Raw genomic sequence first — 21,866 nt, 5'->3', positions numbered from 1 at the left:
CCAAATAATTCCGCCCAGAGGGATTAAATGGTGTTGCTCTGAAAATAAAGCAGCACATAAACATTTAAGTTGGAGATTAAATGTGCAGGAGGAATTCAAGGCTGAAACGCTGATTCCAGTTTCCCGTTCTGTACTGCCCTCTAATGGAAACACTCCTCAAGATACAGGCGGCTGTGAGAGAGGGGCTGTGAGAGAGGAGCACATACGGCATAATTAAGTGGGAGACTGAATGACTTAACCAAAAAAAAAAAAAAAAACACACACACACTTTATATTAAACACAATTAAGGTGTTAAAAGGTATTGACAATTAAGATGTTTTATTTCAACACATCTGATAGAACATGTACAATATATGGAATGTAAACCTGCAGACTAGGTGGAGGGAGAGCAAACAATGAGATCTAAATGAAGACAAAAACAATTGCCTCACTACAAAGCTCTGTGTATGAGTAAAAATTCAGAGCCTTTATCATTGGATGTCGAACAAAGCATTCACTTGGCAGGAAATTAAAAAAACAACGCGAGGTACAAAGACTAATTCTGCTTAGGAGGAGGAAAAAAATATACGCACACAACAACAACAACGCAAGAGACGTATTTTTAAGAGAATAATAATGCTTTAGAAAAACCATTCCAACACTATCTGGCAACCGCAACCAGGACCCCACGGGAGCATATGTTTGTAATGCCTACTGTTCTGTGTTTAAGTTATTTTTGTACGTTCTAATTCTGCAACAACTCAAGCTATCGCATTAACTATGCAGCATCTCTATTCTTAGATTGTATTATAAAAAAATAAAAAGAATATAAAGTGAATATTTACAAGTAGCTGCAGTTGTTCCACAGCGGGTGCCAAATCGACTAAAGTTTATAGTGGTGTTTTGTTCTCTGGCCTTGTGTTCTGGGTATGTGTGTATACGTGTGTGTAGTACTGAGTGAAGGACAGTAGGGCTGGGTAGATGTCTTTCGTATCTCACTGGCTCTCGTGGGTGAGGAGCCATTGTTTGAGGTGGTCGCCCTTGCCCCCCATGTACGGGCCACTCTGTCCGCTGCTAGAGATGACGCGGTGGCATGGGATGAGGAGGGGAACCTGCAGAAGGAAGAGAGAGAAAGAGAGAGGGACTGAACTACATTTAAGATTTTTGGAGGAGTTTTAAAATACAAAGGGTGCAAGAGACACTACAGGGTGAGAAAAGGTTACGAAGAGTCAGATGATTCATAGTCCTGTCTGCAACTTGTACAGAGTGGCAATTTAATACACAAAAATATACAAAAAAAATACGAAGAAGAAGTATATACAAAAAAAAACCCCAAAAAAAAACAAAAAAACATAAGCTAAAAGCATGTGTGAAGTATCTGCTTTCCTCCGTTAACTCCAAAACATGCAAGCTAGTTCTCCTGCTAGGCAATCTTGATCCTAGCTCAAAATCTGGAGATGGGTCAAAATCTGTAGCACAAGCCACACAAATAAATATATAAATAAAATAAAAATGCATTTCTGGCTCCAACTTTTTATATAATTTATACATAGAACAGAGGTAGGGATGAAGGAGTCACATTTTTACAATAATTGTAATAATAGATTATATGGTATGTTTACCTAAATATATTAAAAGCGACAGTATCTAATATCAATACATATTTAAATACTTCAAAACTCAAAATAAACTTTTAATTACTAAAGTTTAAGTTCATGTAAATCACATTTGTAGGTCGCAAAGTAAAAAACAATTACAAAGGTCTAATTTCAAGCAGGTTGCCATAAGTTTGGTAGTAATTACAATAATTAGTGTGACTTTAGGTAAATCAATGTTTACTCCAACAGAAAATGTAACATTGAAATTTGATGTTAAATTCTTATTTAATAGTTTTATGCACTAGTGCCCTTTTACTCTTCTGTGCTCAGAGATAACTGCTTGGCTCTCAGTCAATAACAGCAAGTTGAATCTTTTTGGCAGCAAACAGAACTCATTTTAAGATTTTATGTGGTAAACATATCTCAATTTGACCCAAAAATATTTCCTTTGCCCTTAAGATTCATACACTTGGAGGCACATTATTTTTTTCTTAAAACAACTACCATAATTTCTAAAGAAAGTGATATTTCAAAATTAACAGTATGTACATTACAAAAACCACTCGCAAAAGTTGATTATAAATCAAACAGCTTGTGATTTACCAACGAAAAAGTAGGCCCATAACAATAACAAACTGCAGAACAGAAAATATCATAGTAAACAATACTGTTAAATAACACTTTATGTCACTGGTAAAAGAAACCTTAAGTAATCCAAGTTAGTTTGCAACTATAATAGGTAGTACATTGTAATGAACCCCAGGTAAACAAAACCACAGTAGCAACTAATGGGGATCCATATAAAAAGTTTATAAATAAGTAGTTATCTTAATTATTCAACCCAACTAAAATACTAAAATAGTATCATACTTCAAAAATCAAAAATAATTAAAAAAAAAGTCCTCCATTAATACAAATAAAAGACAGAGATTAATATTGTGCCCCAAAATATACTGATGTGCCGATATAGTAATTACAGTTACATGTATTGTCAATTGTGTCACGTTTCATCATCGCCATTTTGGTCTGATCATACGTGTCTCCATTCAGGGTGATAAGCTCAGTCCTGGTGTATCAATGTTTTCCTCTCTTTAATAGTGTAAAGCAAAGACCCAATCAAAAATTAATGGGTAAAAACAGCGGCAGGATGAATATTCAATGCGGAGGGTGTCAACATTAAGATCTGATAACCCTGTGATCATTAAGAGGAGGAAGTCGGTGGAGCGTTTACTCTTGTTGCACATGACTGCCAGGGGGGTCCCGACTTCTTTGTAAACTAAATGGCTGGAGAAAGATTAAACAAGCCCAGCCTAAAACACTTCCATCATTGTGGATTCTGAGCACAGAGGAGAATCGCGGCAATTATTTCTTGTAGAATATTCTTATCGGCGACCCCGTTTTTATTATTGATGTGTGAGATATAAAACAGTGGCTGAGTTTATTTTTCTCGAATGAATGTGTTTGCAGCAGCTAGAAATTTTGGGGAAAATATGTAATACTGACTTTTTAATAGCGCGATTTGATTTCAAATTTATGTTACAAAATTGAGGTCAATTTCGTGGTATACATTTTCAAAGTCCAAACATATTAACATTTGAATAGCAGAAACACACATTCTCTTTAAAATGTTTTTTTTTTTTTTTTTAAGAATTTTAGTTTTGTTGCTACATTCTACATGAGAGATTAGTGAAGTTCAAGGAGGGAGTTGTCAAGAAGGGTAAGGGTTATTTTAATAGTTTTATTGCATTAAAATATTTGATTTGTTGACCAGAAATTTTTCAATAACTGAACAACTGAACTCTTGCTTATTACTTATTACTGATACAAGAATCAAATCCACTGTAGAAGTGTTAGTAGTTTTAAATATAACAAGACAGAATATTTTGTTTGCAGAGGACAGGGTTCTACCTAAATAATTACAACCTTTGATTTGCTAATTGTAACCAGTCAAACTGCTATTTCGATTCGATAGCGATCCCTCTTGCAGCCCTGGTGTTCACCTCCTGCCTTTTAAGAGAGAGTGGGGATAGAAAAAAAGTTGAGCATTCAGCATGTTACAGTCCAAATCCATCATTAAACCCTCTCCCATATCAACAGCAATAAAACTTTCCGAGCCCCAGATTAACCTTGCAGACAGAGAAATACAGCTCCAGTATTCCGATCAATACTGTTCCCCGGGATTGGAGGCAGTGTGGGGGTACCCTCAAGGCCTTCGGATCTGCCTCTTCACTTGGGGGGAAAAGAGCACTGCGCCGGGGCTTATCAATACTCAAATCCTGGTGTAGGGGAGGTGCCACGGAGAGGAGCCACGGCGAGGCGCCGATCGATGGGGCGCACTGAGCTGCTCACAGAAGGCAGAAGACCGAGTGGAGCGGCGCGCACTGACAAGTAATTGACACTGACAATCTGACTGTGGATCTGTGAGAGCTGAGGCCGCGCGCTCCCAGCCTCCCCGACCACAGCGCCGCAACTGTAAAACACCAGCCTGAGAAGGGCACGGGCAGCAGCAGGAGCAGGAAGAACAGGGAAGGAGAGAAGTGATTTAATGGAAAAAGTCACACACATTCAAATCCACAACATTTTAACCATGACAATAAATGTATCTCAGTTTTTTAGACACAAAATATAACTTTAAAGCCCTGGATTATGCTAGGTCCGATCAAAAAGTTGATAAAAATGTGTTAAAATTGAAAATATCAACTTGCAAAATAAATCAGACTCCAGGGGAAATGAATAATACCAAAACCATAATCAATAATTAATATCATAAGGGATGATTCCATGTTACAGAAACCATGCCCTGGACTGACAAAGTAACACTAGATGTAACTGTACAGTTTGTCGGCATATATATAATAATATGTTGTATTATTGTAGGTGGAAAGACATGAGGCAGAATAAGGATGTGTGAGTGCAGACAGCAGAGCGTCTCCTCTCACACCCATGGTGCCCACAGCACTACATGGGCAGAGCTAAACGGCCTTTGATCACAGGGTTTGATCAAAAGAAGACACACCACTTGCCCTCTAGCCCTCCATTTTGTACACAGTGGAATCATGGGCGAAAAGATGCGGCCCAGGTTTCCTACAAGAAGCGGAGATTTACGGCTAACATCTACAGCAAAGACGGGAACAAAAGGTGTGGGCTCAGAGTGGTGCTGTAGGTAGACTTCAGCTCTGAGGTGTTTTTCAGCCCTTTCACTCACCTACATTACAGAGTACATGTACTCCTCCTACACTACGGAGTACATGTACTCCTCCTACACTATGGAGTACATGTACTCCTCCTACACCACGGAGTACAGGCAGACCAGGACTCTGTTTACACCAGGCTATCTAACACAGGGACAAGGGCATGAGGAGTCAGGACGTGGGCACAATCACCTCTTTTCATTGATAGAATTCTTAATTTTTACTGGACAAACCACCTACACAAGAATTTTTATTCCCTCTAGTTTTGTAATTAGCGCTTGCGTGTGAAATAAAAGCTGTTATCTTTAACTTTCACTACAACAGAAAATAATATCTTACAGTTTAGTTTATACAGTTTATATGTTCTTGTACATGATCATAGTACTTACTGTCTCAATTAGTAAATTAAACAATATTATATTTTGCCAAGAGAATTGTGATTGTTAATATTTTAAGTTAAATCATTTACTATCTGGACTAAACAAAAATTCTATTAGTGAGTGAATTTATATTAAAAAAGACAAAAAAACTTGTGTATTGTTCACTATATGATTGAAAATTGCCATGAAAATAAAATAGTTTATAAGATAAATACATCTATATAAAACATTATTGTCTGCAGTGATGTAAATAGCATAATAAACTGCACCCAATGATGTAAAAGAGCGAGTAGTGTGTACGTGACAGAGTAACTAAGAGAGAGGCCTGTCAATCACTGTCAGTCACTCACCGGGTTCTTCCTCATGGCCCCTCCCACCGCGCGCACCGCTCTGGGGTTTCCCGCCATCTCCGCCAGCCGCTTGTACGACACCGTCTCGCCCAGCTTCACGTCCCTCAGCAGAGTGTGCAGCACGCGGCTCGTGAAGGCGTCTACGGCAACATGCACAGGACACAAGAGGAGAAAGCACTTCATTTAATCAATCAAAGTCAAGCAGATGACAGCCACAACAAGCTCGTCTCAATAATGTGTTTACTGCTTTTGTTTCGGTTCTAATAAAAGGCCTGGAATATCCTCAGACATCAGCCCCTTACATAACTACACAAATCACATGTTTGACTATTACACTACATTACACTTTCTAATCAGGGGAACATGAACTCAACCTAGAGTCAGTCCTTTTTATTCTGGACTAAATTCATTAAACAACTATATACATAGATGTCCCTCAATTTGACCTTAGAAGCAGCATTAACATGCAATAGTAGCTGGTGTGAGAAAATCATTTCTCCAGCAGAAAAATCTGGGTTATGCTTTGAAAGGTCACAGCTAAAATTAAAAAAGTTCGCTCCTTCATTTAAAAGGATTAAGAGAGGCCAAAAAGACTGCAAATCTGCTCCAGATTTTTAATAATAATAATTTGAATGTTGCATACCATTTGTAGCGACGGGATGACTTTGAGGTTAATCAGACCAATTTGTCCTTTTAATTGCTTTCTATTCAGAGTAGATTCATTATATCATCTTCACTTAAATGGCAGAATTCTTCAAATCATGCAGAGCTTAAGCAACCACATTAACGGCTTTGATTTCATTAGCACGTTAGCAGTAGCATTATCTTTTTTCTGGATTAGCAGGCGGCATCTGAAAGGTCTGTTTGTACAGCACTGATAGCACAGGGCATAGAAGAATGCAAGACATTTGGAAGGCTACAGACACAAACTCGCTGCACTTGCTTCAACTGAACAACACTTTTTTTTTTTTACAGAGAACAAGAAATGAAACAATTGTCTCGTTATCAAGAGGGCCTCAAAGTCTGTCTGCACTGTATATACATACTCAGTCATGAAAATTCAATTAGTGATCTCCCATTCTCTCTCATTTATATGGTCTAAGAGAGCACATGACAAGTGATCTATGTGAAATCCCTCTAAATTGGCATTGTGTGAAAACATGTCACCCCCCTGTCTCTCTTCTACACAGTGAACATTCTTTGCTCCCCAGGCTCCCTTGCTACCTTATAGTCACTCTCTACTACACAAAGCCACGCGAACAAGGCAATTTGCCTAAACTGGGGGGAATAAGTGTAAAACCTAAAGGGGATAGATTTGATTGATGCACACCCATGTGAGTTCTTTGTCTTGAACAAGGCCCGTAGGTACTGTTTAATAATTTTTCAGGTAATAATCACGCTGTCAGCGAGATGACGGGCTCTTACGCAGACAGACTTAATGTTATGAGGAAATGTCTTTTATGCATTATTCCTCCTCATAAAGCCGGATTTGGCCACATGATGTGCGCTACACATATCGCTTTGTCACTGATAGGGAGACACAGCCCACACTATGGGTATGACAAATCCTTATTGATGCAATCGTTATTGACAAACAACCAAAGTCAGTGTCAAGGCAGCACTCACTCAGCTCCTTCTCTGAGCGCGCAACAAGCCGTGTGGTTGTTTACACCTCTTTTTCTGCTGCAGGTTTCACAGCTCCACAGTTTGGGGGAAAACAAGTGTGGGTGCTGCTATCAGCGGTGCAGGGGTTAAAGAACTTTGCCCCCATCAGTGCTAGTGACAGAGACTGCAAGCGGGTCAGTGAGGTGACCAGCACTGATTTGGAGAGCAGTCCCCCAGCCCCATACTTCATAAAGAGCCTAATACACTGTGTCTGAGGTCAGGACCCTCTTTAGATCGGGGTTCACTGAAGTCAATTGTTTAAATAAAAGTTGAGAGGAACCACTTACATGTTTACAGACATCCCATAATTATGTCACAGATCATTACCTGCTGCCAGGCTCGCTGATAGGGCCAGAGCAGCAGTAGGGACAGACTGACCTGCGCTCCAATCGAAGGCTTCTAGCGATTATGATCATATTGACATCTATGATTGATCACCTCATAATTTTGTATGTGAGTGCAATTTAGGAGAAGAACAAAAAGGGAAAACAATAAATTGAATTTTATCAGCCTTGCTAATGAAAGCAATAGATTAGGGCAATGACTTCCAGCTGACAGTCACCGTATACATGGTTGTGAGAATAAAAAGACAATAGTGGAAATCCAAGCACCTCATTATCCTTTGTGTCTAATGGGAGGGAAGACTTTGACTCCCAGTCAAAGTGTCTCTGGAGTCTGGAGGGATCCATACTTTTGAAGGCTGACGGGGTGCTGATGATTCTCTGATTATTCGATATTCTGAAAACGTTCATTTCCCTAATTCCTCTCCACATCACAGGGGCGAGTCCTGATGAGTGTCTCATCTCGCCCTGCGCGCTGCACAGAGGGAGATCAGGCTCCTGCAGGAACACAGTCATTTGGGCTTTGAAGAGCGCCCTTCCCCCTCCGCACGCCCACCCCCTCCCTCCCTCACTTTCCCTGCGCCGCTTACCGACACTAAGATCCTCTCGTCTGTTACATATGGATGTATAATTAATGAGATAAGAATATGCATCGTTTTAAGAAGTATCTGTGTTTTTGGGAGAGGAGTGCACATCCAAACACAACAGCAGAGTTGTGTGCACGTGCGTGCTGCCTCCGACAGCTACACTTGTGTGTGATGTTTTGTGTGACACTATAGAGCGTGGCACCTCGCGTCTCCTTTCATGTCACCTGTGTAGCGCGGCTATATCATGACAGCTAATATGAAAAGTGGCTTGTTTTGTCAGAAATGTGTAAATAAACATGGCAACACTTCAAGTGAAGGTCACAACTCAATATTACATGACAAGTGCTGCAGAGCACTGCCTCGTTGGCGCTCTCCCCCAAGATAACTGTGCAAACAAAAGTTGGTTGTCACAGATTGTAATGACCTGATTAAACTTGTATTTTGTTCTCAAGCAGACGCTGGCGACGAGTTGTAGAAGGAATTTGTAAAGCAGACAGGCTACATTTAATCCTTAATTTTTCGTGAATCGACTGAAAAAAAATCTATTATTTTCAGCCCTCAAAAGACAAATACTCTAGATGCACGCATTTAACATTTTTACTCTGGCATGGCCTATGGTTCTGACTACTGAGAGCAATCCGAGCCTAAATCCAGTATTTACCCAGCCCCAAAACAACAGGCAAGGGAGAGAGGTGGAGCACGGCACAATCACCTATTCAGATCAGGTACTAATGAAGAATTCCATCTATCCTGAAATTTAATTAAAACCCCAAAGACTTGAGATGAGATGCGATTTGAAAGAGCCCGGGGCTGGTACACAAGCACTTGGTGGCGAAGGGAATCACACTGAAAGTTGATATCGTAATTGGTCCTGATGTATTTCTGCATTGCCTTTACGGGAGCGTGGGACTCATAGCTGTATACAGGGTCTCGATGGACTACCTGCTCATTGAAAATGCCATCACTCAAGCACTGCAGATCTGCATGAAATTAGAGAGCAACTAAGGCCTGATTGCTGAGGAAGGTAGGCACAATTGTTAAACGCATACATTAGTTATTTTCTTTTTCCCTGTGTAGGTGTGCCTCTGCCTCTAAATGAGCACATCTCAAAGTATTTAAGTTAAAATGCAACAAGCGTAGCAGTTTGACAAAGCTTGAGATACTTTGAGATAAAAATACCGCATCGAGATATGACTCCAGAAATGAGTTGTCAAAGCTACGCTATTGTTTGCTCCCGAGAACAAACACTAGGGACAATTAATCCCTAGTTTGCTTCCTCTGCGCCCTCAATCATCAACTCTCCAACCGTTTTGACTACGAGCTGACACTAATTGTGCATTTTTCCCTTTTTACCCGCCCTAGGTGACTGGCCATGGCTACAATACACTCATTCAAAACTTTACCACCATTCACATGTTCTCATTAAATAAAAAAAAGAAAAGGGAAAAAAACGCCGCTTCCTTTCCTGCCTCAAAATGTCAAGAGTGGAATTCGATCAGTTTCAACGAATGTGCCAAGAATCATGGAAAAGCTTGCCAAGACTAACACGCGTGGTGAGGCCTGCCACAGATTACTGAACCAAGTTACAGCTCTGCGTTTTCTGTTCCTTCTCCCTTCTTTTTTCCCCTCGCCCCCTCCCTCCTTCCACTCGGCGAACTCCCTCTCCCATAAAGCCATAAAATACTTCATTATAACACGCCGGGCCAGCGAGTCTAAGTGATGTAACTGACAATTAAGAGTGAAAGCTCGATCGCAGTCACGGCTCTGCAAATATTTATCCATGACGGACCTCCTTGCAGGGCCGGGTGGTGCAGGGCAGGCAGCGGCAGGGTCCCAGTGGTGCGCGGCGAACTGAAGTATGCCTGCAGCCATTGGACGCAGCGCTGCAACTGGGGGCTCGTTTCGCCGGGGCTATCGTTGACCACACAGCAGCTCAGGGGGCCCGCGCCGCTCCTGTGAGGATGAGAGAGAGAGAGAAAAGGAGAGGGAAAAGAAGAGGGGAACAGCAGACCGGTCATAATGCTCTTTTCTTGTGCTTTAAATGCATTGCAGGAGTGTAATAATAGTGCCACGGGTGACACTGATGCAAGATGACATAATTTGCAGAAAGAAAGTTGTTAATTGTGATGTGTTTGAAATATAAAAGACGTTCTTGGAGTGAGTGCCGTTTGGGCTTGAGACTTATTGTTGCAGTGAAAGAGGAAAGACCAGCTACGGAAAATGGGAGACAGTAATCCGAGAGTTGTTAGAGAAGATATATATTTTTGTAAGGCATGCCTGATGAAGTATAAGAGAAAACATTGCCGGATCATGAGGAAAAGTGTTAACAGTATATTTCAAACAACTGTAAGACAGCTGAACCAGTGTGTGGTAAAAAAGAAAGACTTGTGAAAAGTCATGCAGCTGCAGAGAAGTTAAGAGCCTGTTCAACAACAGCTCCGTCTCTGCTCGGGTCTAGTTTATAGTTCATGACAAGAATAAATGGATTTTTTGGCCAGAGCGGCGCTGGCCAGCGATGTGCCGCACTTGGACGTGCATCTTAGCATGAGTTGATGCTTGGAGGAATTTGCCGATGGTTGAGTTGGCATCACTTAACAGCTGAATTTCTCTCCGCTGCTGACCACCCCCCAGGTCAACACAAGCTGACTGACCCATATTTGACACTTAAAGACCCTACTGGGAAGGTCCTCCCTTAGCATGTGCATTACTGCAAAGTGGACCTCAAGCTGTGTTGTGGATCTAAAGCAGGCCGCCAATTCCATTAACTGGTGTACAGGACTTATAAATAAATAATAGTACCATTTAAGTGCCCCCACTTCAAAATTGGCTTATCCTGTATGGTATTAATAATAGACATTTACTTTGTTAAACACACAGGGCGTCTCTCTCCTCCCTGCTGTAAAGTGTTTTTACACTTGTGCAGGTCACCGTGTGAGCGGCCTTTTATATGGGACACGTGAAGCTGAGCTTTACTGCAACCTTATGACGGAGCTGCTCAGTTTGCAGGGAAAGCGCTGGGCCGCTAGTTTGTGGCTGTGTGATGGAGGTCTCCCGGGTGCCATTTAACAGTGGGTGTAAATACAGTAAAAGGTGTAAATACTCTCATTTCCAAATAAACCACACAGCAGTTTATAGTGGAGTGCTAAAAAGTGGGAAGCCCACAAGCAGGTCCTGTGCTGAGCCCCGCTCAAACAATGGCCATGGCTCATGGCAATCTCTGTCGGCATGGGTGAGTGCCCAGCCAGCCCCTACTTGTCATTGTCTCTCCTCTCTCCCCCTGCCTCTCCTGCCCCTCCTCGCTCCTCACCATTTCTCTATCCTCCCACTCCAGCTCTTTTGGCTCTATCCCACATCCACACCTCACACCCCCTCCCTCCCCCTTCTCTCTTTCTGTGCACGGATCTTCAGGCCACTGTTCCCTGCGCTCTCTGCTGCCTCTGCCCCTGTGCTCCCCCTCTCTCTGAGAGGATGTTCCAGCCGCTGCACACTGACAGCTCGGGGATATTGTGTGTGGAAATGTTCCTGTTGGACCCGCAGGCCCTTACAATCTACCGGACAAAGGCTAGTGCACCTTTGCTTAAGGCTCGCCACCTTTGACCTCCAGCTCACACTTCAGACTTGTCACCGCGGCTAATTTTCTTCTCCCCTCAGTCCACAGCCCAGGACGCCCTGCTTTAAAGCTGCTTTGACTGATACGACATTGACAGTGCTAAAAGTTAATGCAATGCAGTACATGTTATGGCCGGAAAACAACAGCAAAATAAATAAATAAAAGGTGAACATCAGTTGTCTGTCACCTCTGGGTGCTATGGGGGATTGTTTTTAAAGAGCATGTGGGCAGCAGAGATGTAGCTCCTGTGCTGGCAACATTTCCTGCCGCTTCAGTGAATCCCAATCAAGCCTCATCATGTGATCTTTATGGAGCCCAGGCTGGCACATAAGAAAGTATGCCCTTGAAAATTAGAGATTACAGATGTGTAATAAATGTCGGCCTAATTACAAGGAGCCTCTCAGAGGGGAAGCAATCTTATATTGTCTTCAACTAATGGCTCATCCCATGTATATAAACCATTCACTTTAATTAGTCTGAAATATAAAAAAAATATGATTTTAATAAGAGGCATCAATATAGGACTTTCACATTTCATAGTTTTTCTCTACTGGTTAAAATACTAATATAATGTCCTACAGGCACTTAGTGTTTCATCACACTTAAGGAAATAAGAAACTAATTCCAAACTGGCCAGGACTTGGCGCAGTAAAAAGAATATTTCCCTTGATACAAGATTGTGATTTGAGAAAATTTCTAATATTGTGCTCCTGTCACAATCAATTTCCAATTACCATAAATCATGGGCGAGTAAAGTGGGAGTCATTTAGAGTTCTACCTATTTTCTAACTCTAATATAAAGAATGAATTGAACATTTATATAATGTTGGAGGTTATTTCATTCATCTTCTGAGAAACAATCAAATGAGACACTGCAGAAAAAAGGTATCTCTCCCTCGATATGTTTTGTATCTGGTGTTGTACGAGTTCTCAGTTGGACTTTTTCTATCAGCTGCAATGTGGGATGAAGCAGGTTAAGCACAACATTTAATTGAAAGGGATCTGGCGAAGGGTGTAATGGCATATAGCACAGAAAGGAGAGAGTGTGAAGCGTGATGGCGTTCATCCTGACTCTATGGGCTGTCACTTTTGACACAGGCTGCCATAGTTCTCCTTCACCGATCATGGGGAACACGGTGGTCAGAGGATGAAATAGAAAAGGCCAGAAGCACTCCAATATTTTCCTCAGCCTCATAGCCACAGATACTTAACTCAGAGACGTCAAAGACTCAAGAGAGCATGAAAGAAGCCTAAAATGACTGTCTAAAAAGGGAGAAAATACAGCATGTCTCTATGAATGTCAAAACCCTGATGGTCTCTGAGCCACGGGCTGTGATACAATTGTAAGCCACTTGCTCAATGCAGCTCGATCAACCATTTGAACATCATTCAGATGCCTATCTTGCTACTGCTGCGCCAAAGTCAAGAGCTTTTGGAGTGGTAAGCTGTAAGGAACACTTCCTATTCTGCTCTACCATGCACGCTCTGTGCTCTGCTATTTCAAAATAAAAACAACTGGGCCGGATAAACTGCTCTCTAGATATCCAACAACTCTTATTAGCAAATGTCCACTGAAGAGGCTGCAGCGCGCCATCCAATACATACAACAAAGGTGGTGGTAAAATAGTGCGGAGTAGGCAACAAAGCACACAACAATTAGGTCTTCTCCCAACTGGCCCGCCACAGGAGTCAGTGAAGGCATGTATTACCAGAGCCTTAACTCTTAGTCCATTATGTAGTGCATTCACACCTCCAGCACGCACCAATGTTTATCTACAACAGACTACTGAGCAGTTTCAAATAGCGTTTTTAGCCTCTATTCTCAAGTGCCACAGTAAGAGATTCCAATTACCCGAATGGTAAGGAGCCAGTGAGGGAGACCTAAAGTACATTAGGGAGCGCTCTAACTGCTGGGACCTTTTAGAGGCTGCACTGAAGAGGGCCGGGAGACTGGGGGGACACTGACCCTGCATGGATAGCCTCTGTCAAAATTTGACCACGTGAAGCACAAAGGCATTATGGGAATCTAGTGTCACCAAGTCCTAATTGCTGTCTGTGTTCAGAGCAAATTACTGCCTTGTTCCTCTGATTAGCGAGGAGGCTAATCTTCACCTGTGTACGCCAGCACTGCTGAGGGCCCTTGAGTGTTAGCGCTTCGTCTTCTGTAATTTATTTTTAAATCAGTGCCCGCTCCCAGGAGTTTTGAGTGTTTTGTTGTGAACCGCTTACCATGATCCCCACCACCGCCCCCTCACCCCTAAATCCTTGACTAAATCCTTGTTTGGTGCCGCAGGAAGATAAGCAAGAACAACACTTGGGCATAATTGACTCGTACTCCTCTCCAAGATGTCAGAGCAGAATCATCTCTGTGCATATTGCCTTGCTATGTCACACACTGTACACTCTGCATGTTGAAGATATAGAAGAAGTTTAAAAGCAAACAGTGCAAACACTGCACCAGAGAAACTTCACTGACAGCAGGCAGAAAGACAACAAAAGTGCAGCGCTGCTTTTGGCTGCATAGCTCCGTCTCGATGTGTCCGCGCCCAGGAGGATGCCTTTAAAAGCACAACATTTGCACATTTTGTATGGGACTGAATGTCAGAGTCGCGTCTGCGAGGGCGGCTTACAGGTAGTGAGTTACACAGGTGTTGGTTTCCACAGGAAATGGCACATGCAGCCTGATTGGGACAGTCCCGGGAGACGTGGGCATAAACATAGAGCACAGATGGGTCCAAGGGCCAGTGGGAGCAGCACCTTAATGAATACGCAGCTGAGTACTACACTTCACAACATGCAAAACAATATTCTAAGGACTCAGGAAAAATAGAACAGAATCATCCGAATATTATTACACTATGAATTATTCATGCCATTTCTAAAGGGACCACGTCAGAAAGTCTCCTCCTGCCTTATTGATGATTCCATTCAATATCTCAGCAGATCACAGTGTACATGACAGTGCAGTTTAGGAATAAATGTAAACCCATCTTATCCTATTCATGCAAATTCACAAAGTTATTATGGGCTATTGAAATTAAATGCATTATTATTATTAGTATTATTATTATTATTATTATTATTATTATTATTATTTTATTTTATTTATTTAATTATTAAATAGTTGCCAGTAGCTTTTCACTCCCATAACAGCATTTGTTGTATTGTTGTGTGAAGACATGATGTAAACACCAGGGCCCAAACAGGAAAGTCATTTGGCATGCTGCTATTCAGTGAGAAGCAGGACATTGATTCCCTGTGCACACTACAGGAGTGTGAGGCAGGAGAAATGCATCAGCTCACATATTTCACACCAATGTTGGTGTATAAAGGCTGTTGTGACAGCTTGGGTATTAGGGCACACATAGATGGGAAATGAATGCCATGTGACTAAGGTGACGGCTCCCACACAAAAACACTCCACCTCCAACAATTAGGCTGTTGTCAGCCCCATCCAGTGTTGTGAGTGATAAAGGAAAGCTGTGAGGACAAGTGCTGATAAATAGACTCCTGCAGTCGTCTGCACTCATATGCTTAACTAATCATGACTGTGGCCAGCAAATTCATACAAAAGACTAATTACTCTAGTACTTGACTTGAGTCTCGGGCGCCTCTTGTGTGAGGACTTCGGGGTTCTTTTGCCTCTTTTCTCCCCTTGACGGTGTTTTTACAAGTAGGCCTCTTGCTAGACAAAAGCATTTAAAAATGGGTGATTGCTTTCATCCGCTTTAATTACATTCAGAAATGGCGTTTCTGCCACATAATATACCTCCATTGTTTCAGAATTATCTGGCTCGGGGAGGAAAATCTACAATATTTGACGATGCTCCTGAACTAAATCGCCTCTTGAAATTGAAATATGCAGTGGAAATACAAAATAAAAGCCAGCCTCTGCAGCTGATATACTGAAAGCTTCTTGGCTTTCTGCAGAATGCTATTATTATGCATATCCAGGTAGAAAGTTAATTAACCCAAAGCTTAAGCTAATTATGGTAGCAGAATGCTATCAACCAAACGCTTTCAGTCAGACAGCTGTCCAGAATTTCATTTGCTAATCATTTGTCTTTTGCCTGAGCATATGGTACATTTCGGCGCTATCACAGCAACAACAAACAGATGAAAATCATTAACTAAAAACAATGTGAAAAATCAGACACAGATTTATAAGGCTTTGTGTCAAGAGAAAAAGGGGGATTTATGGTCTGGGGAAACGTAGTGATAATTTTGGTTTAGCCACATAGGATTTTAGGCACATCACGTGATGTGCGGGCGCTGGGAATTTAGATGCACAAATATATTGTTTACATCTAAATGCAAATGAGACAGAAAGTTTATTGTTGTACAATTAATTACTATTTGCTATAGGAGCACAGGCAATGGGCCTACCCTTCACAGTTTAAGCTCTTGGTACATTTTGTGTATTTTCTATAATTTTACATTGTGAAAAGCAGAAATCCCTCAGTGCTGCATTAGATCAATTATTTTCTAAGAAATATTTCATGCATTGCTTTTTCTTTTCATAAAAACATATCATAGGGCTGTTAAAGGGTGATTGATATCAGCTTTGCCGAGTGACATTATCAAGCAATAAAGGCTACTCAGGTTCTAATGCAACATGTCATGCACAGCTCCACTAGTACACTTCTATTGAGGACCTCACAAGCTAAATTGCTTTTTTCCTGCTCCCCCACATCTCAGGCAGCGTGACAGACAAATTGATCAAAGCATTGTAAAATAATATGCTCACAAAATGTCTCGGGGCAGGAGTCCAGCCCTTTTTTCATTTTTCACCCTAATAAAAAAGTGCTCTATGATTTCCGCTGTATTATGTGTCTGTGTGCTGTGTGAAAGAGGCACAAAGCATCATATTTCAGATAATAGTAATCTCCTGTAAACAAAATGTGTATCATTTTTCTGTGAACATGGTGGCCATGCTAAAACTAAAGGCAGCCGGCTGGTTAACAGGAGGCTGGTGCAGAGGGCCCCAACAGGGGTTGTTGAGATGTAATGAATTTGTTCATCTGATGGTGCCTTCAGGGCTGTCGTTAGACTGGCAGAGGAGGTTGATTTCAGGAAATGTTCCTAAGATCAGTTAGGAAGCAAAAAGGGCTTGAGACGTTTCTATTAGAAAGAGCTGACGGTCATGGTGTGTAAGCAATACTTCAAGGGCGTTTATGTGGCTATAATGGCATTTATCAATAACTATCTATCACTGACATGAATGTTTGTGTAGCCAGCACAGCTGCTCACACCAGCCAATACTGAGTGTGAGACAGCACAGAGGACAAGCCCGGTGCTGTGAGCTGTTAAATCTCCAGTCACTCACAAACACCTTCCATAGGTCTCCTTCATGCTCTGCATAGAACATGTCTCTTTTTCTTTATCCAAAATATGCACTTAGACATCATTTATCACTGTGACTTCCTAAGCCGGGCCCACACCTCAGCCCGAGCTGGAGAGAGCCTTGTTTAGTATGTCATAAATAAATCGATACACAGGGCTGATCTGAACTATTACAGCCACACACAGGCTTTGCTGAGATCTACATGTAAAGCCGCTTGCACAGATAAGCCTATATTTTGTCACTTTATCTCGCCTCCCTTAATGCCTGTTTACATTTGCGTTACTCCATATATCTGCGCTGGATCTACTCCTAGTCTGCGACAATAATGCAATATTCAACTGGTTGTGATAAAACTGCTACATTTCATCTAATGATTTCCTGCTCACACCTTTGAGAACATACAGACAGCGATGTGATCGGAGCTTCACTTATGACCGACATAGCAAATGATATTAAACTGAGAAATGATCTAGTGATGCGAATCATTAAATTCATTTGCATATTCCTACTGAACCTGAACACACAAATTAAACCCCGTTCATGAGGAGATGGAGAAAGGTGCTTGCGAATGGTTACAGGACATCTTCCATAATCAAAATTCCATATTATTAATTTTCTTCCTTCAACTCATTAACAACAAGTGGAATGTTTTTACTGCTTGATGAATTTTAGGAAATAGCCCACACTAGAGAAGGAAACACATGTTGAGGTATAATATACAAGGTCATTAATGGGTTTCCATAAATTAGAATTTGAACATACATTTTCAAAAGGATAACTTCGTAACCGGGTGCATTTGGAAATGGTTTAATTTCCCAAACCATTCAAGTTTATCAAATGTGAATCTGTGATACATGGGTTTTTAATTTCAATCTAATCAAAACTAATCTGAAATGTAAGATGTGGACCTGTAAAAATAAGAAATAAATTCTTATTAATGCTGGGTTTAATCAGTTTCAATCGCTTGAGTAAAACTGTCAGTGTTGTGACAATCTTGAATGATGAGTGGTGCTGAAATGCAATCACACAGTACATTTGTGAGTGCTGCTGACACTCTCCACTCCTGCATACAACTCACAGGCCACATAAATAAACAGGGGGACAGTCCATGCTCCCTATGGCCTTTGGTGACCCTATAGACATCAACTTTAATCATCTCCCTTGTGGGTAATAAACAAGTTATTTTTCTGAAATTTCAAATATACTGCTGGAAGAATCACAACCACATGCCATCAGAAATCTAATTTCAAGCCCAACTGTATTCTAGTGCCCCTCATATTTCTAGTGCCGGCTCATATTTGCCCAACTTTCTCCAGGATATTTCTTGTGGGATCTACAAAAATGCCCTGCTTCCAATGAGGAATGGTGGCACTCCATCACAGCAGTGGATTCTGTCTGCCTGTAAATTTCACACCTTTGTTTATCACGTCAGCGGCCGGCTGTTGTACAGTACCTTTCAGCAGGTGCGACATCCATTAGGATCCGGATGGTGTGCACACCATTCTCACATCCGCTGACTTGGATCGTCCCCAGGGGGCTCAGCAATGAGATGGTCTTCTGAGTGCACTGACTCTCCCTCAGCTTCTTCATCTCTCTGCCCTGCTAAGGAAGCACAAATTACACTGCGTTCATTGACATATTCATGTGGTAACTGCGCTCAGACTTTCCCACACACATTTGCATTGAATGATCTATTGGAAACCTAGCGGGCCACCAACGACTGATATATACTGATACATATTTGAACACCTAGCCTCCAAACAATGTCATGATGTGACTTGATCCCAACATTACTATCCAATATTTCTTTTGTGCATGGAAAAGAATACGCCTATCTAACCAATAAATCGCCCATTTTTTCCCCTCTTTCTGTTCTATATATCACATAAATGAGAAAAACAATGCAGTCTGTTCCCTTGTCTGGTGGGGGATTCCCAAGATAGCTCGACATTATTTTCAATCCGTCATTTTTGGTTGATGGCCGGGATGTTTTTCTAGCATTAAATTTGTTCCTTAGGGTGCAACTCCGATGGGATTCTGGTTTCCAGCCCTTAACAACAGCAAAAACGTGCAGCTTTTCTGACGACTGAGATGGATACTGGCAATAACCAGACAGCAGTTCCTTTTTTATTTTTACTTTGAGGGAAGGAGAGATGATTGACTATGTTATATGTGAGTTTTTGAGAGATGGGGGTTATAATAAATAAAGGTCACATTGATTGTAAGAGTTCCGAGGAACCTTTTCTTCATGAAACCTTGATTTAAAAAATGGTTAAAGGGTACAAAAAATAATATCCATATTTTTCACTCTTTCATAACATCACCTATGGACTGTCATTGTAAACAAATGCACAATGGCTGCATATTAATTGTCAGATTAGCATATCAATCACTGCTATTGAACATAAAAAGGTTTGCAGTTGTAATAGTTGTCAACAATAAGTTGAATCAATACAGACACTTAGATGTGAGTCGATAAATCAGCAATTATATAAAGATATGAATAACATAAAATCCTATGAAATGCTCAGACATGTTCCTCATTTCAAAATATGATCTCATAAAACACACATCTATAGTGTCACAAAACATGAAATAAGAATATCAGGGTATCTTTGAATAACTTTCCATTATTTTCATAAAATTTCACAGACCAAAAGCTGCTTAATTAAAAGACTAAACAGCAGATAATTGTAATAAACTGCAATAGCAGCTGTCTAAATTTAGTCTATTTGTATAAAGATTAGACAGACTACAGTATTTCTTTGAGAGAGAGGGAAAAAAACAAAGGTTATGTGTTAAAAGTAGTCATGCATTTACTGTGCTTTAGCTCTCCCCTTCACACACCAGCAGCACATCTGTCATGGTACGCGATCACAAATGCGTCAACATGCTTCAACTTTCTTGTTCCTACTTTTGCAGCTCTCACTGTATTCATCAGGGGTTTGCCTCAACTGACAATAAAGGCGAGAAATTTCCGAGCCAAACAATGCTACAGTGCACTTTGGATAAGCACTGCGCACTCCTGTCTGCCGTTTAGCAAAGGTGTAGTCACAGACCTGCAAATAGATGAAAAGACGAGTGAGATTGCGTTGAATTAAAAAGGAATTTTTTTTTTGTAATTTGTAAGACATTTCAGGAGTGCTATTTTACATTATTTGTCAGTAATTGCTACATGCAGTTTAGAGAAGCATGCAAGAGAAGCACCACAGAGAATAAAAATGGGGCCAGTGAAAATTAGTTTTTAACACCTTTTATTTACATTGAACTGCTTTCATTTAAATGTGTGGTCTATGGAGAATTTTCACAGTGTTACTGAGAATAGGGATGAAATTTAAGAACACATATAAAGACATTTAAATATTGTCAATAGTTTACTTGCAAGTAACGCAAGGATTCATTTGAGGGAAGAAGAATAAAAAGGAACACGCCTATCTGTCACATAATTAGCTGTAATTGTAAATTTATTGTAAATTTTGTTTATTTTCTCTTTGAGCAATTTGTGTGACATTTGTATTGTTATGTCAATTGTAAATGACATAATTTAAACATCAAAATACACAATGCAAGCGAATATGAGCTATTGAGCACATTTAAGGTCTTCACACAAAAAAATGCACATTAGGGCTACAATCATTAATGATAATAAGAATAATCTAGACTTTGTTCACCATATTTCAACCTTTATTTTGAAAATTTTACTGAAATCTCTAAATACAATCGAAATAATCGTTTAACTAGTCGACTAATCGGAAAATACTACTTGAATAATGGTTAGTTGCAGCTCTAATGCACATATCTTGTTGTGTAAATTGTGGCGTTATGTGTTCAAACTCTATTTGTGACGTTTGAATTGCCATATTTGTTAATATTTCTGCATTTTCCAGAGACACAGAGAAGACTGCCCCTTTAAAAAGAACCGTTCATACTGGTGGGGCTTCAGTGTGGGCACGTTCATGACAGACTGCCACAGGTCCTGCTTGAATATTTGGATGTTTACCGAGCTCTTCACGGTAAGGGACAGCAAACAACAGCCAGCTTGTGTTGTTAAAAGTCATTGGCATGTTCCTCACCCTCGTCAATCACCGGACTCTTCCTCATTAGAGCGGTTACCGGTCAGAGCCGCGTGCTTAATTAAGTAGAAAGCGCAGGTGTGAAAATGCAACATGTGTCCGCTCTGCTAACGCTTCATGCTAATTTATCTTTGGCTATGGAAAATGAAAACGGCACCCAAAGTTAATTATAGTGAATAGCTCAGTTATTAGTCGCTTATAACCGTTATAGCGTCGCCTCTGTGCATTTTACCATGTTTCCGTTAATGTAACCGGTACAGCGCGTGTGTGAGGCCAAAGTGCCGTTAATTCTCACGTTAGCTGTTTTCCGGGGTTGGTGCCCGTCTTATAATCGGTGCCTAAATTTGTAAATGCTTATATGACATTACATAAAGCAGTGAACGCTTTACCTACAACTAATGTGGCGCTTCAGAGTAGGCTCGTCTCCGCCATCCGCACGTTTAGCAAATCTTCTTCCTGTTTTTCAGAAAGCATGGCCGAAGCGACCAATCACAGAAGTCCAAAGTCCTCTCCAGCGCCGCCATTGGTCAGCTCCGCGTCTTCGCTCCGCCCACCCCGGGGACACACACAGATGGCATTCCTAATAGGACTCATATTGGGATTTGTGGTCCTTGAAGTGGTGTGTGTGTGTGACAAGGTACGAAAGAGCTAGTACTATCAGGATATACACGCATGTATTTAAAAGTCTAATAATAAAAATAGGCCTATAATAACAATCTGATTTCATTAACTTTTTTAAAATTAAGT

General features: G+C 41.0%; 1 protein-coding gene across 7 annotated transcripts; it reads right to left on the bottom strand.

The window, feature by feature from the left end:
• Window positions 1-344: 344 nt before the first annotated feature.
• On the bottom strand, window positions 345-21,591 carry mgmt (O-6-methylguanine-DNA methyltransferase). 7 transcript variants are annotated; one of them, XM_055227406.1, is made up of 6 exons: window positions 21,513-21,578; window positions 19,867-20,105; window positions 18,500-18,648; window positions 9,882-10,045; window positions 5,500-5,639; window positions 345-1,092 (listed from the first exon to the last, which is right to left on the bottom strand). In XM_055227406.1, the coding sequence occupies exons 3-6, from the start codon at window positions 18,634-18,636 to the stop codon at window positions 976-978; spliced, it is 558 nt and encodes a 185-aa protein (XP_055083381.1). In that variant the 5' UTR covers window positions 18,637-18,648; window positions 19,867-20,105; window positions 21,513-21,578; the 3' UTR covers window positions 345-975. The 7 variants fall into 7 exon arrangements, with proteins under 7 accessions (XP_055083381.1, XP_055083382.1, XP_055083380.1 ...); XM_055227407.1 differs by having other exon boundaries at window positions 18,500-18,645; XM_055227405.1 differs by having other exon boundaries at window positions 19,894-20,105.
• Window positions 21,592-21,866: the final 275 nt, after the last annotated feature.

The sequence above is a fragment of the Periophthalmus magnuspinnatus genome, chromosome 15 (genome assembly GCF_009829125.3).
Source record: "Periophthalmus magnuspinnatus isolate fPerMag1 chromosome 15, fPerMag1.2.pri, whole genome shotgun sequence".
Taxonomy (NCBI): domain Eukaryota; kingdom Metazoa; phylum Chordata; class Actinopteri; order Gobiiformes; family Gobiidae; genus Periophthalmus; species Periophthalmus magnuspinnatus.
The sequence above is the reverse complement of the archived record's forward strand: the minus strand, read 5'-3'. Positions and strand labels throughout refer to the sequence as shown.

What these genes read in the sequence shown, in the direction of transcription:
- mgmt (XM_055227404.1), bottom strand. Translation starts at nt 19,984, where the DNA reads ATGAATACAGTGAGAGCTGCAAAA. An exon ending in ATACAGTGAGAGCTGCAAAA is followed by an intron (nt 18,646 to 19,960) that starts GTAGGAACAAGA and finishes CTTCCTTAGCAG; the next exon opens with GGCAGAGAGATGAAGAAGCT. An exon ending in GATGTCGCACCTGCTGAAAG is followed by an intron (nt 10,046 to 18,499) that starts GTACTGTACAAC and finishes TCATCCTCACAG; the next exon opens with GAGCGGCGCGGGCCCCCTGA.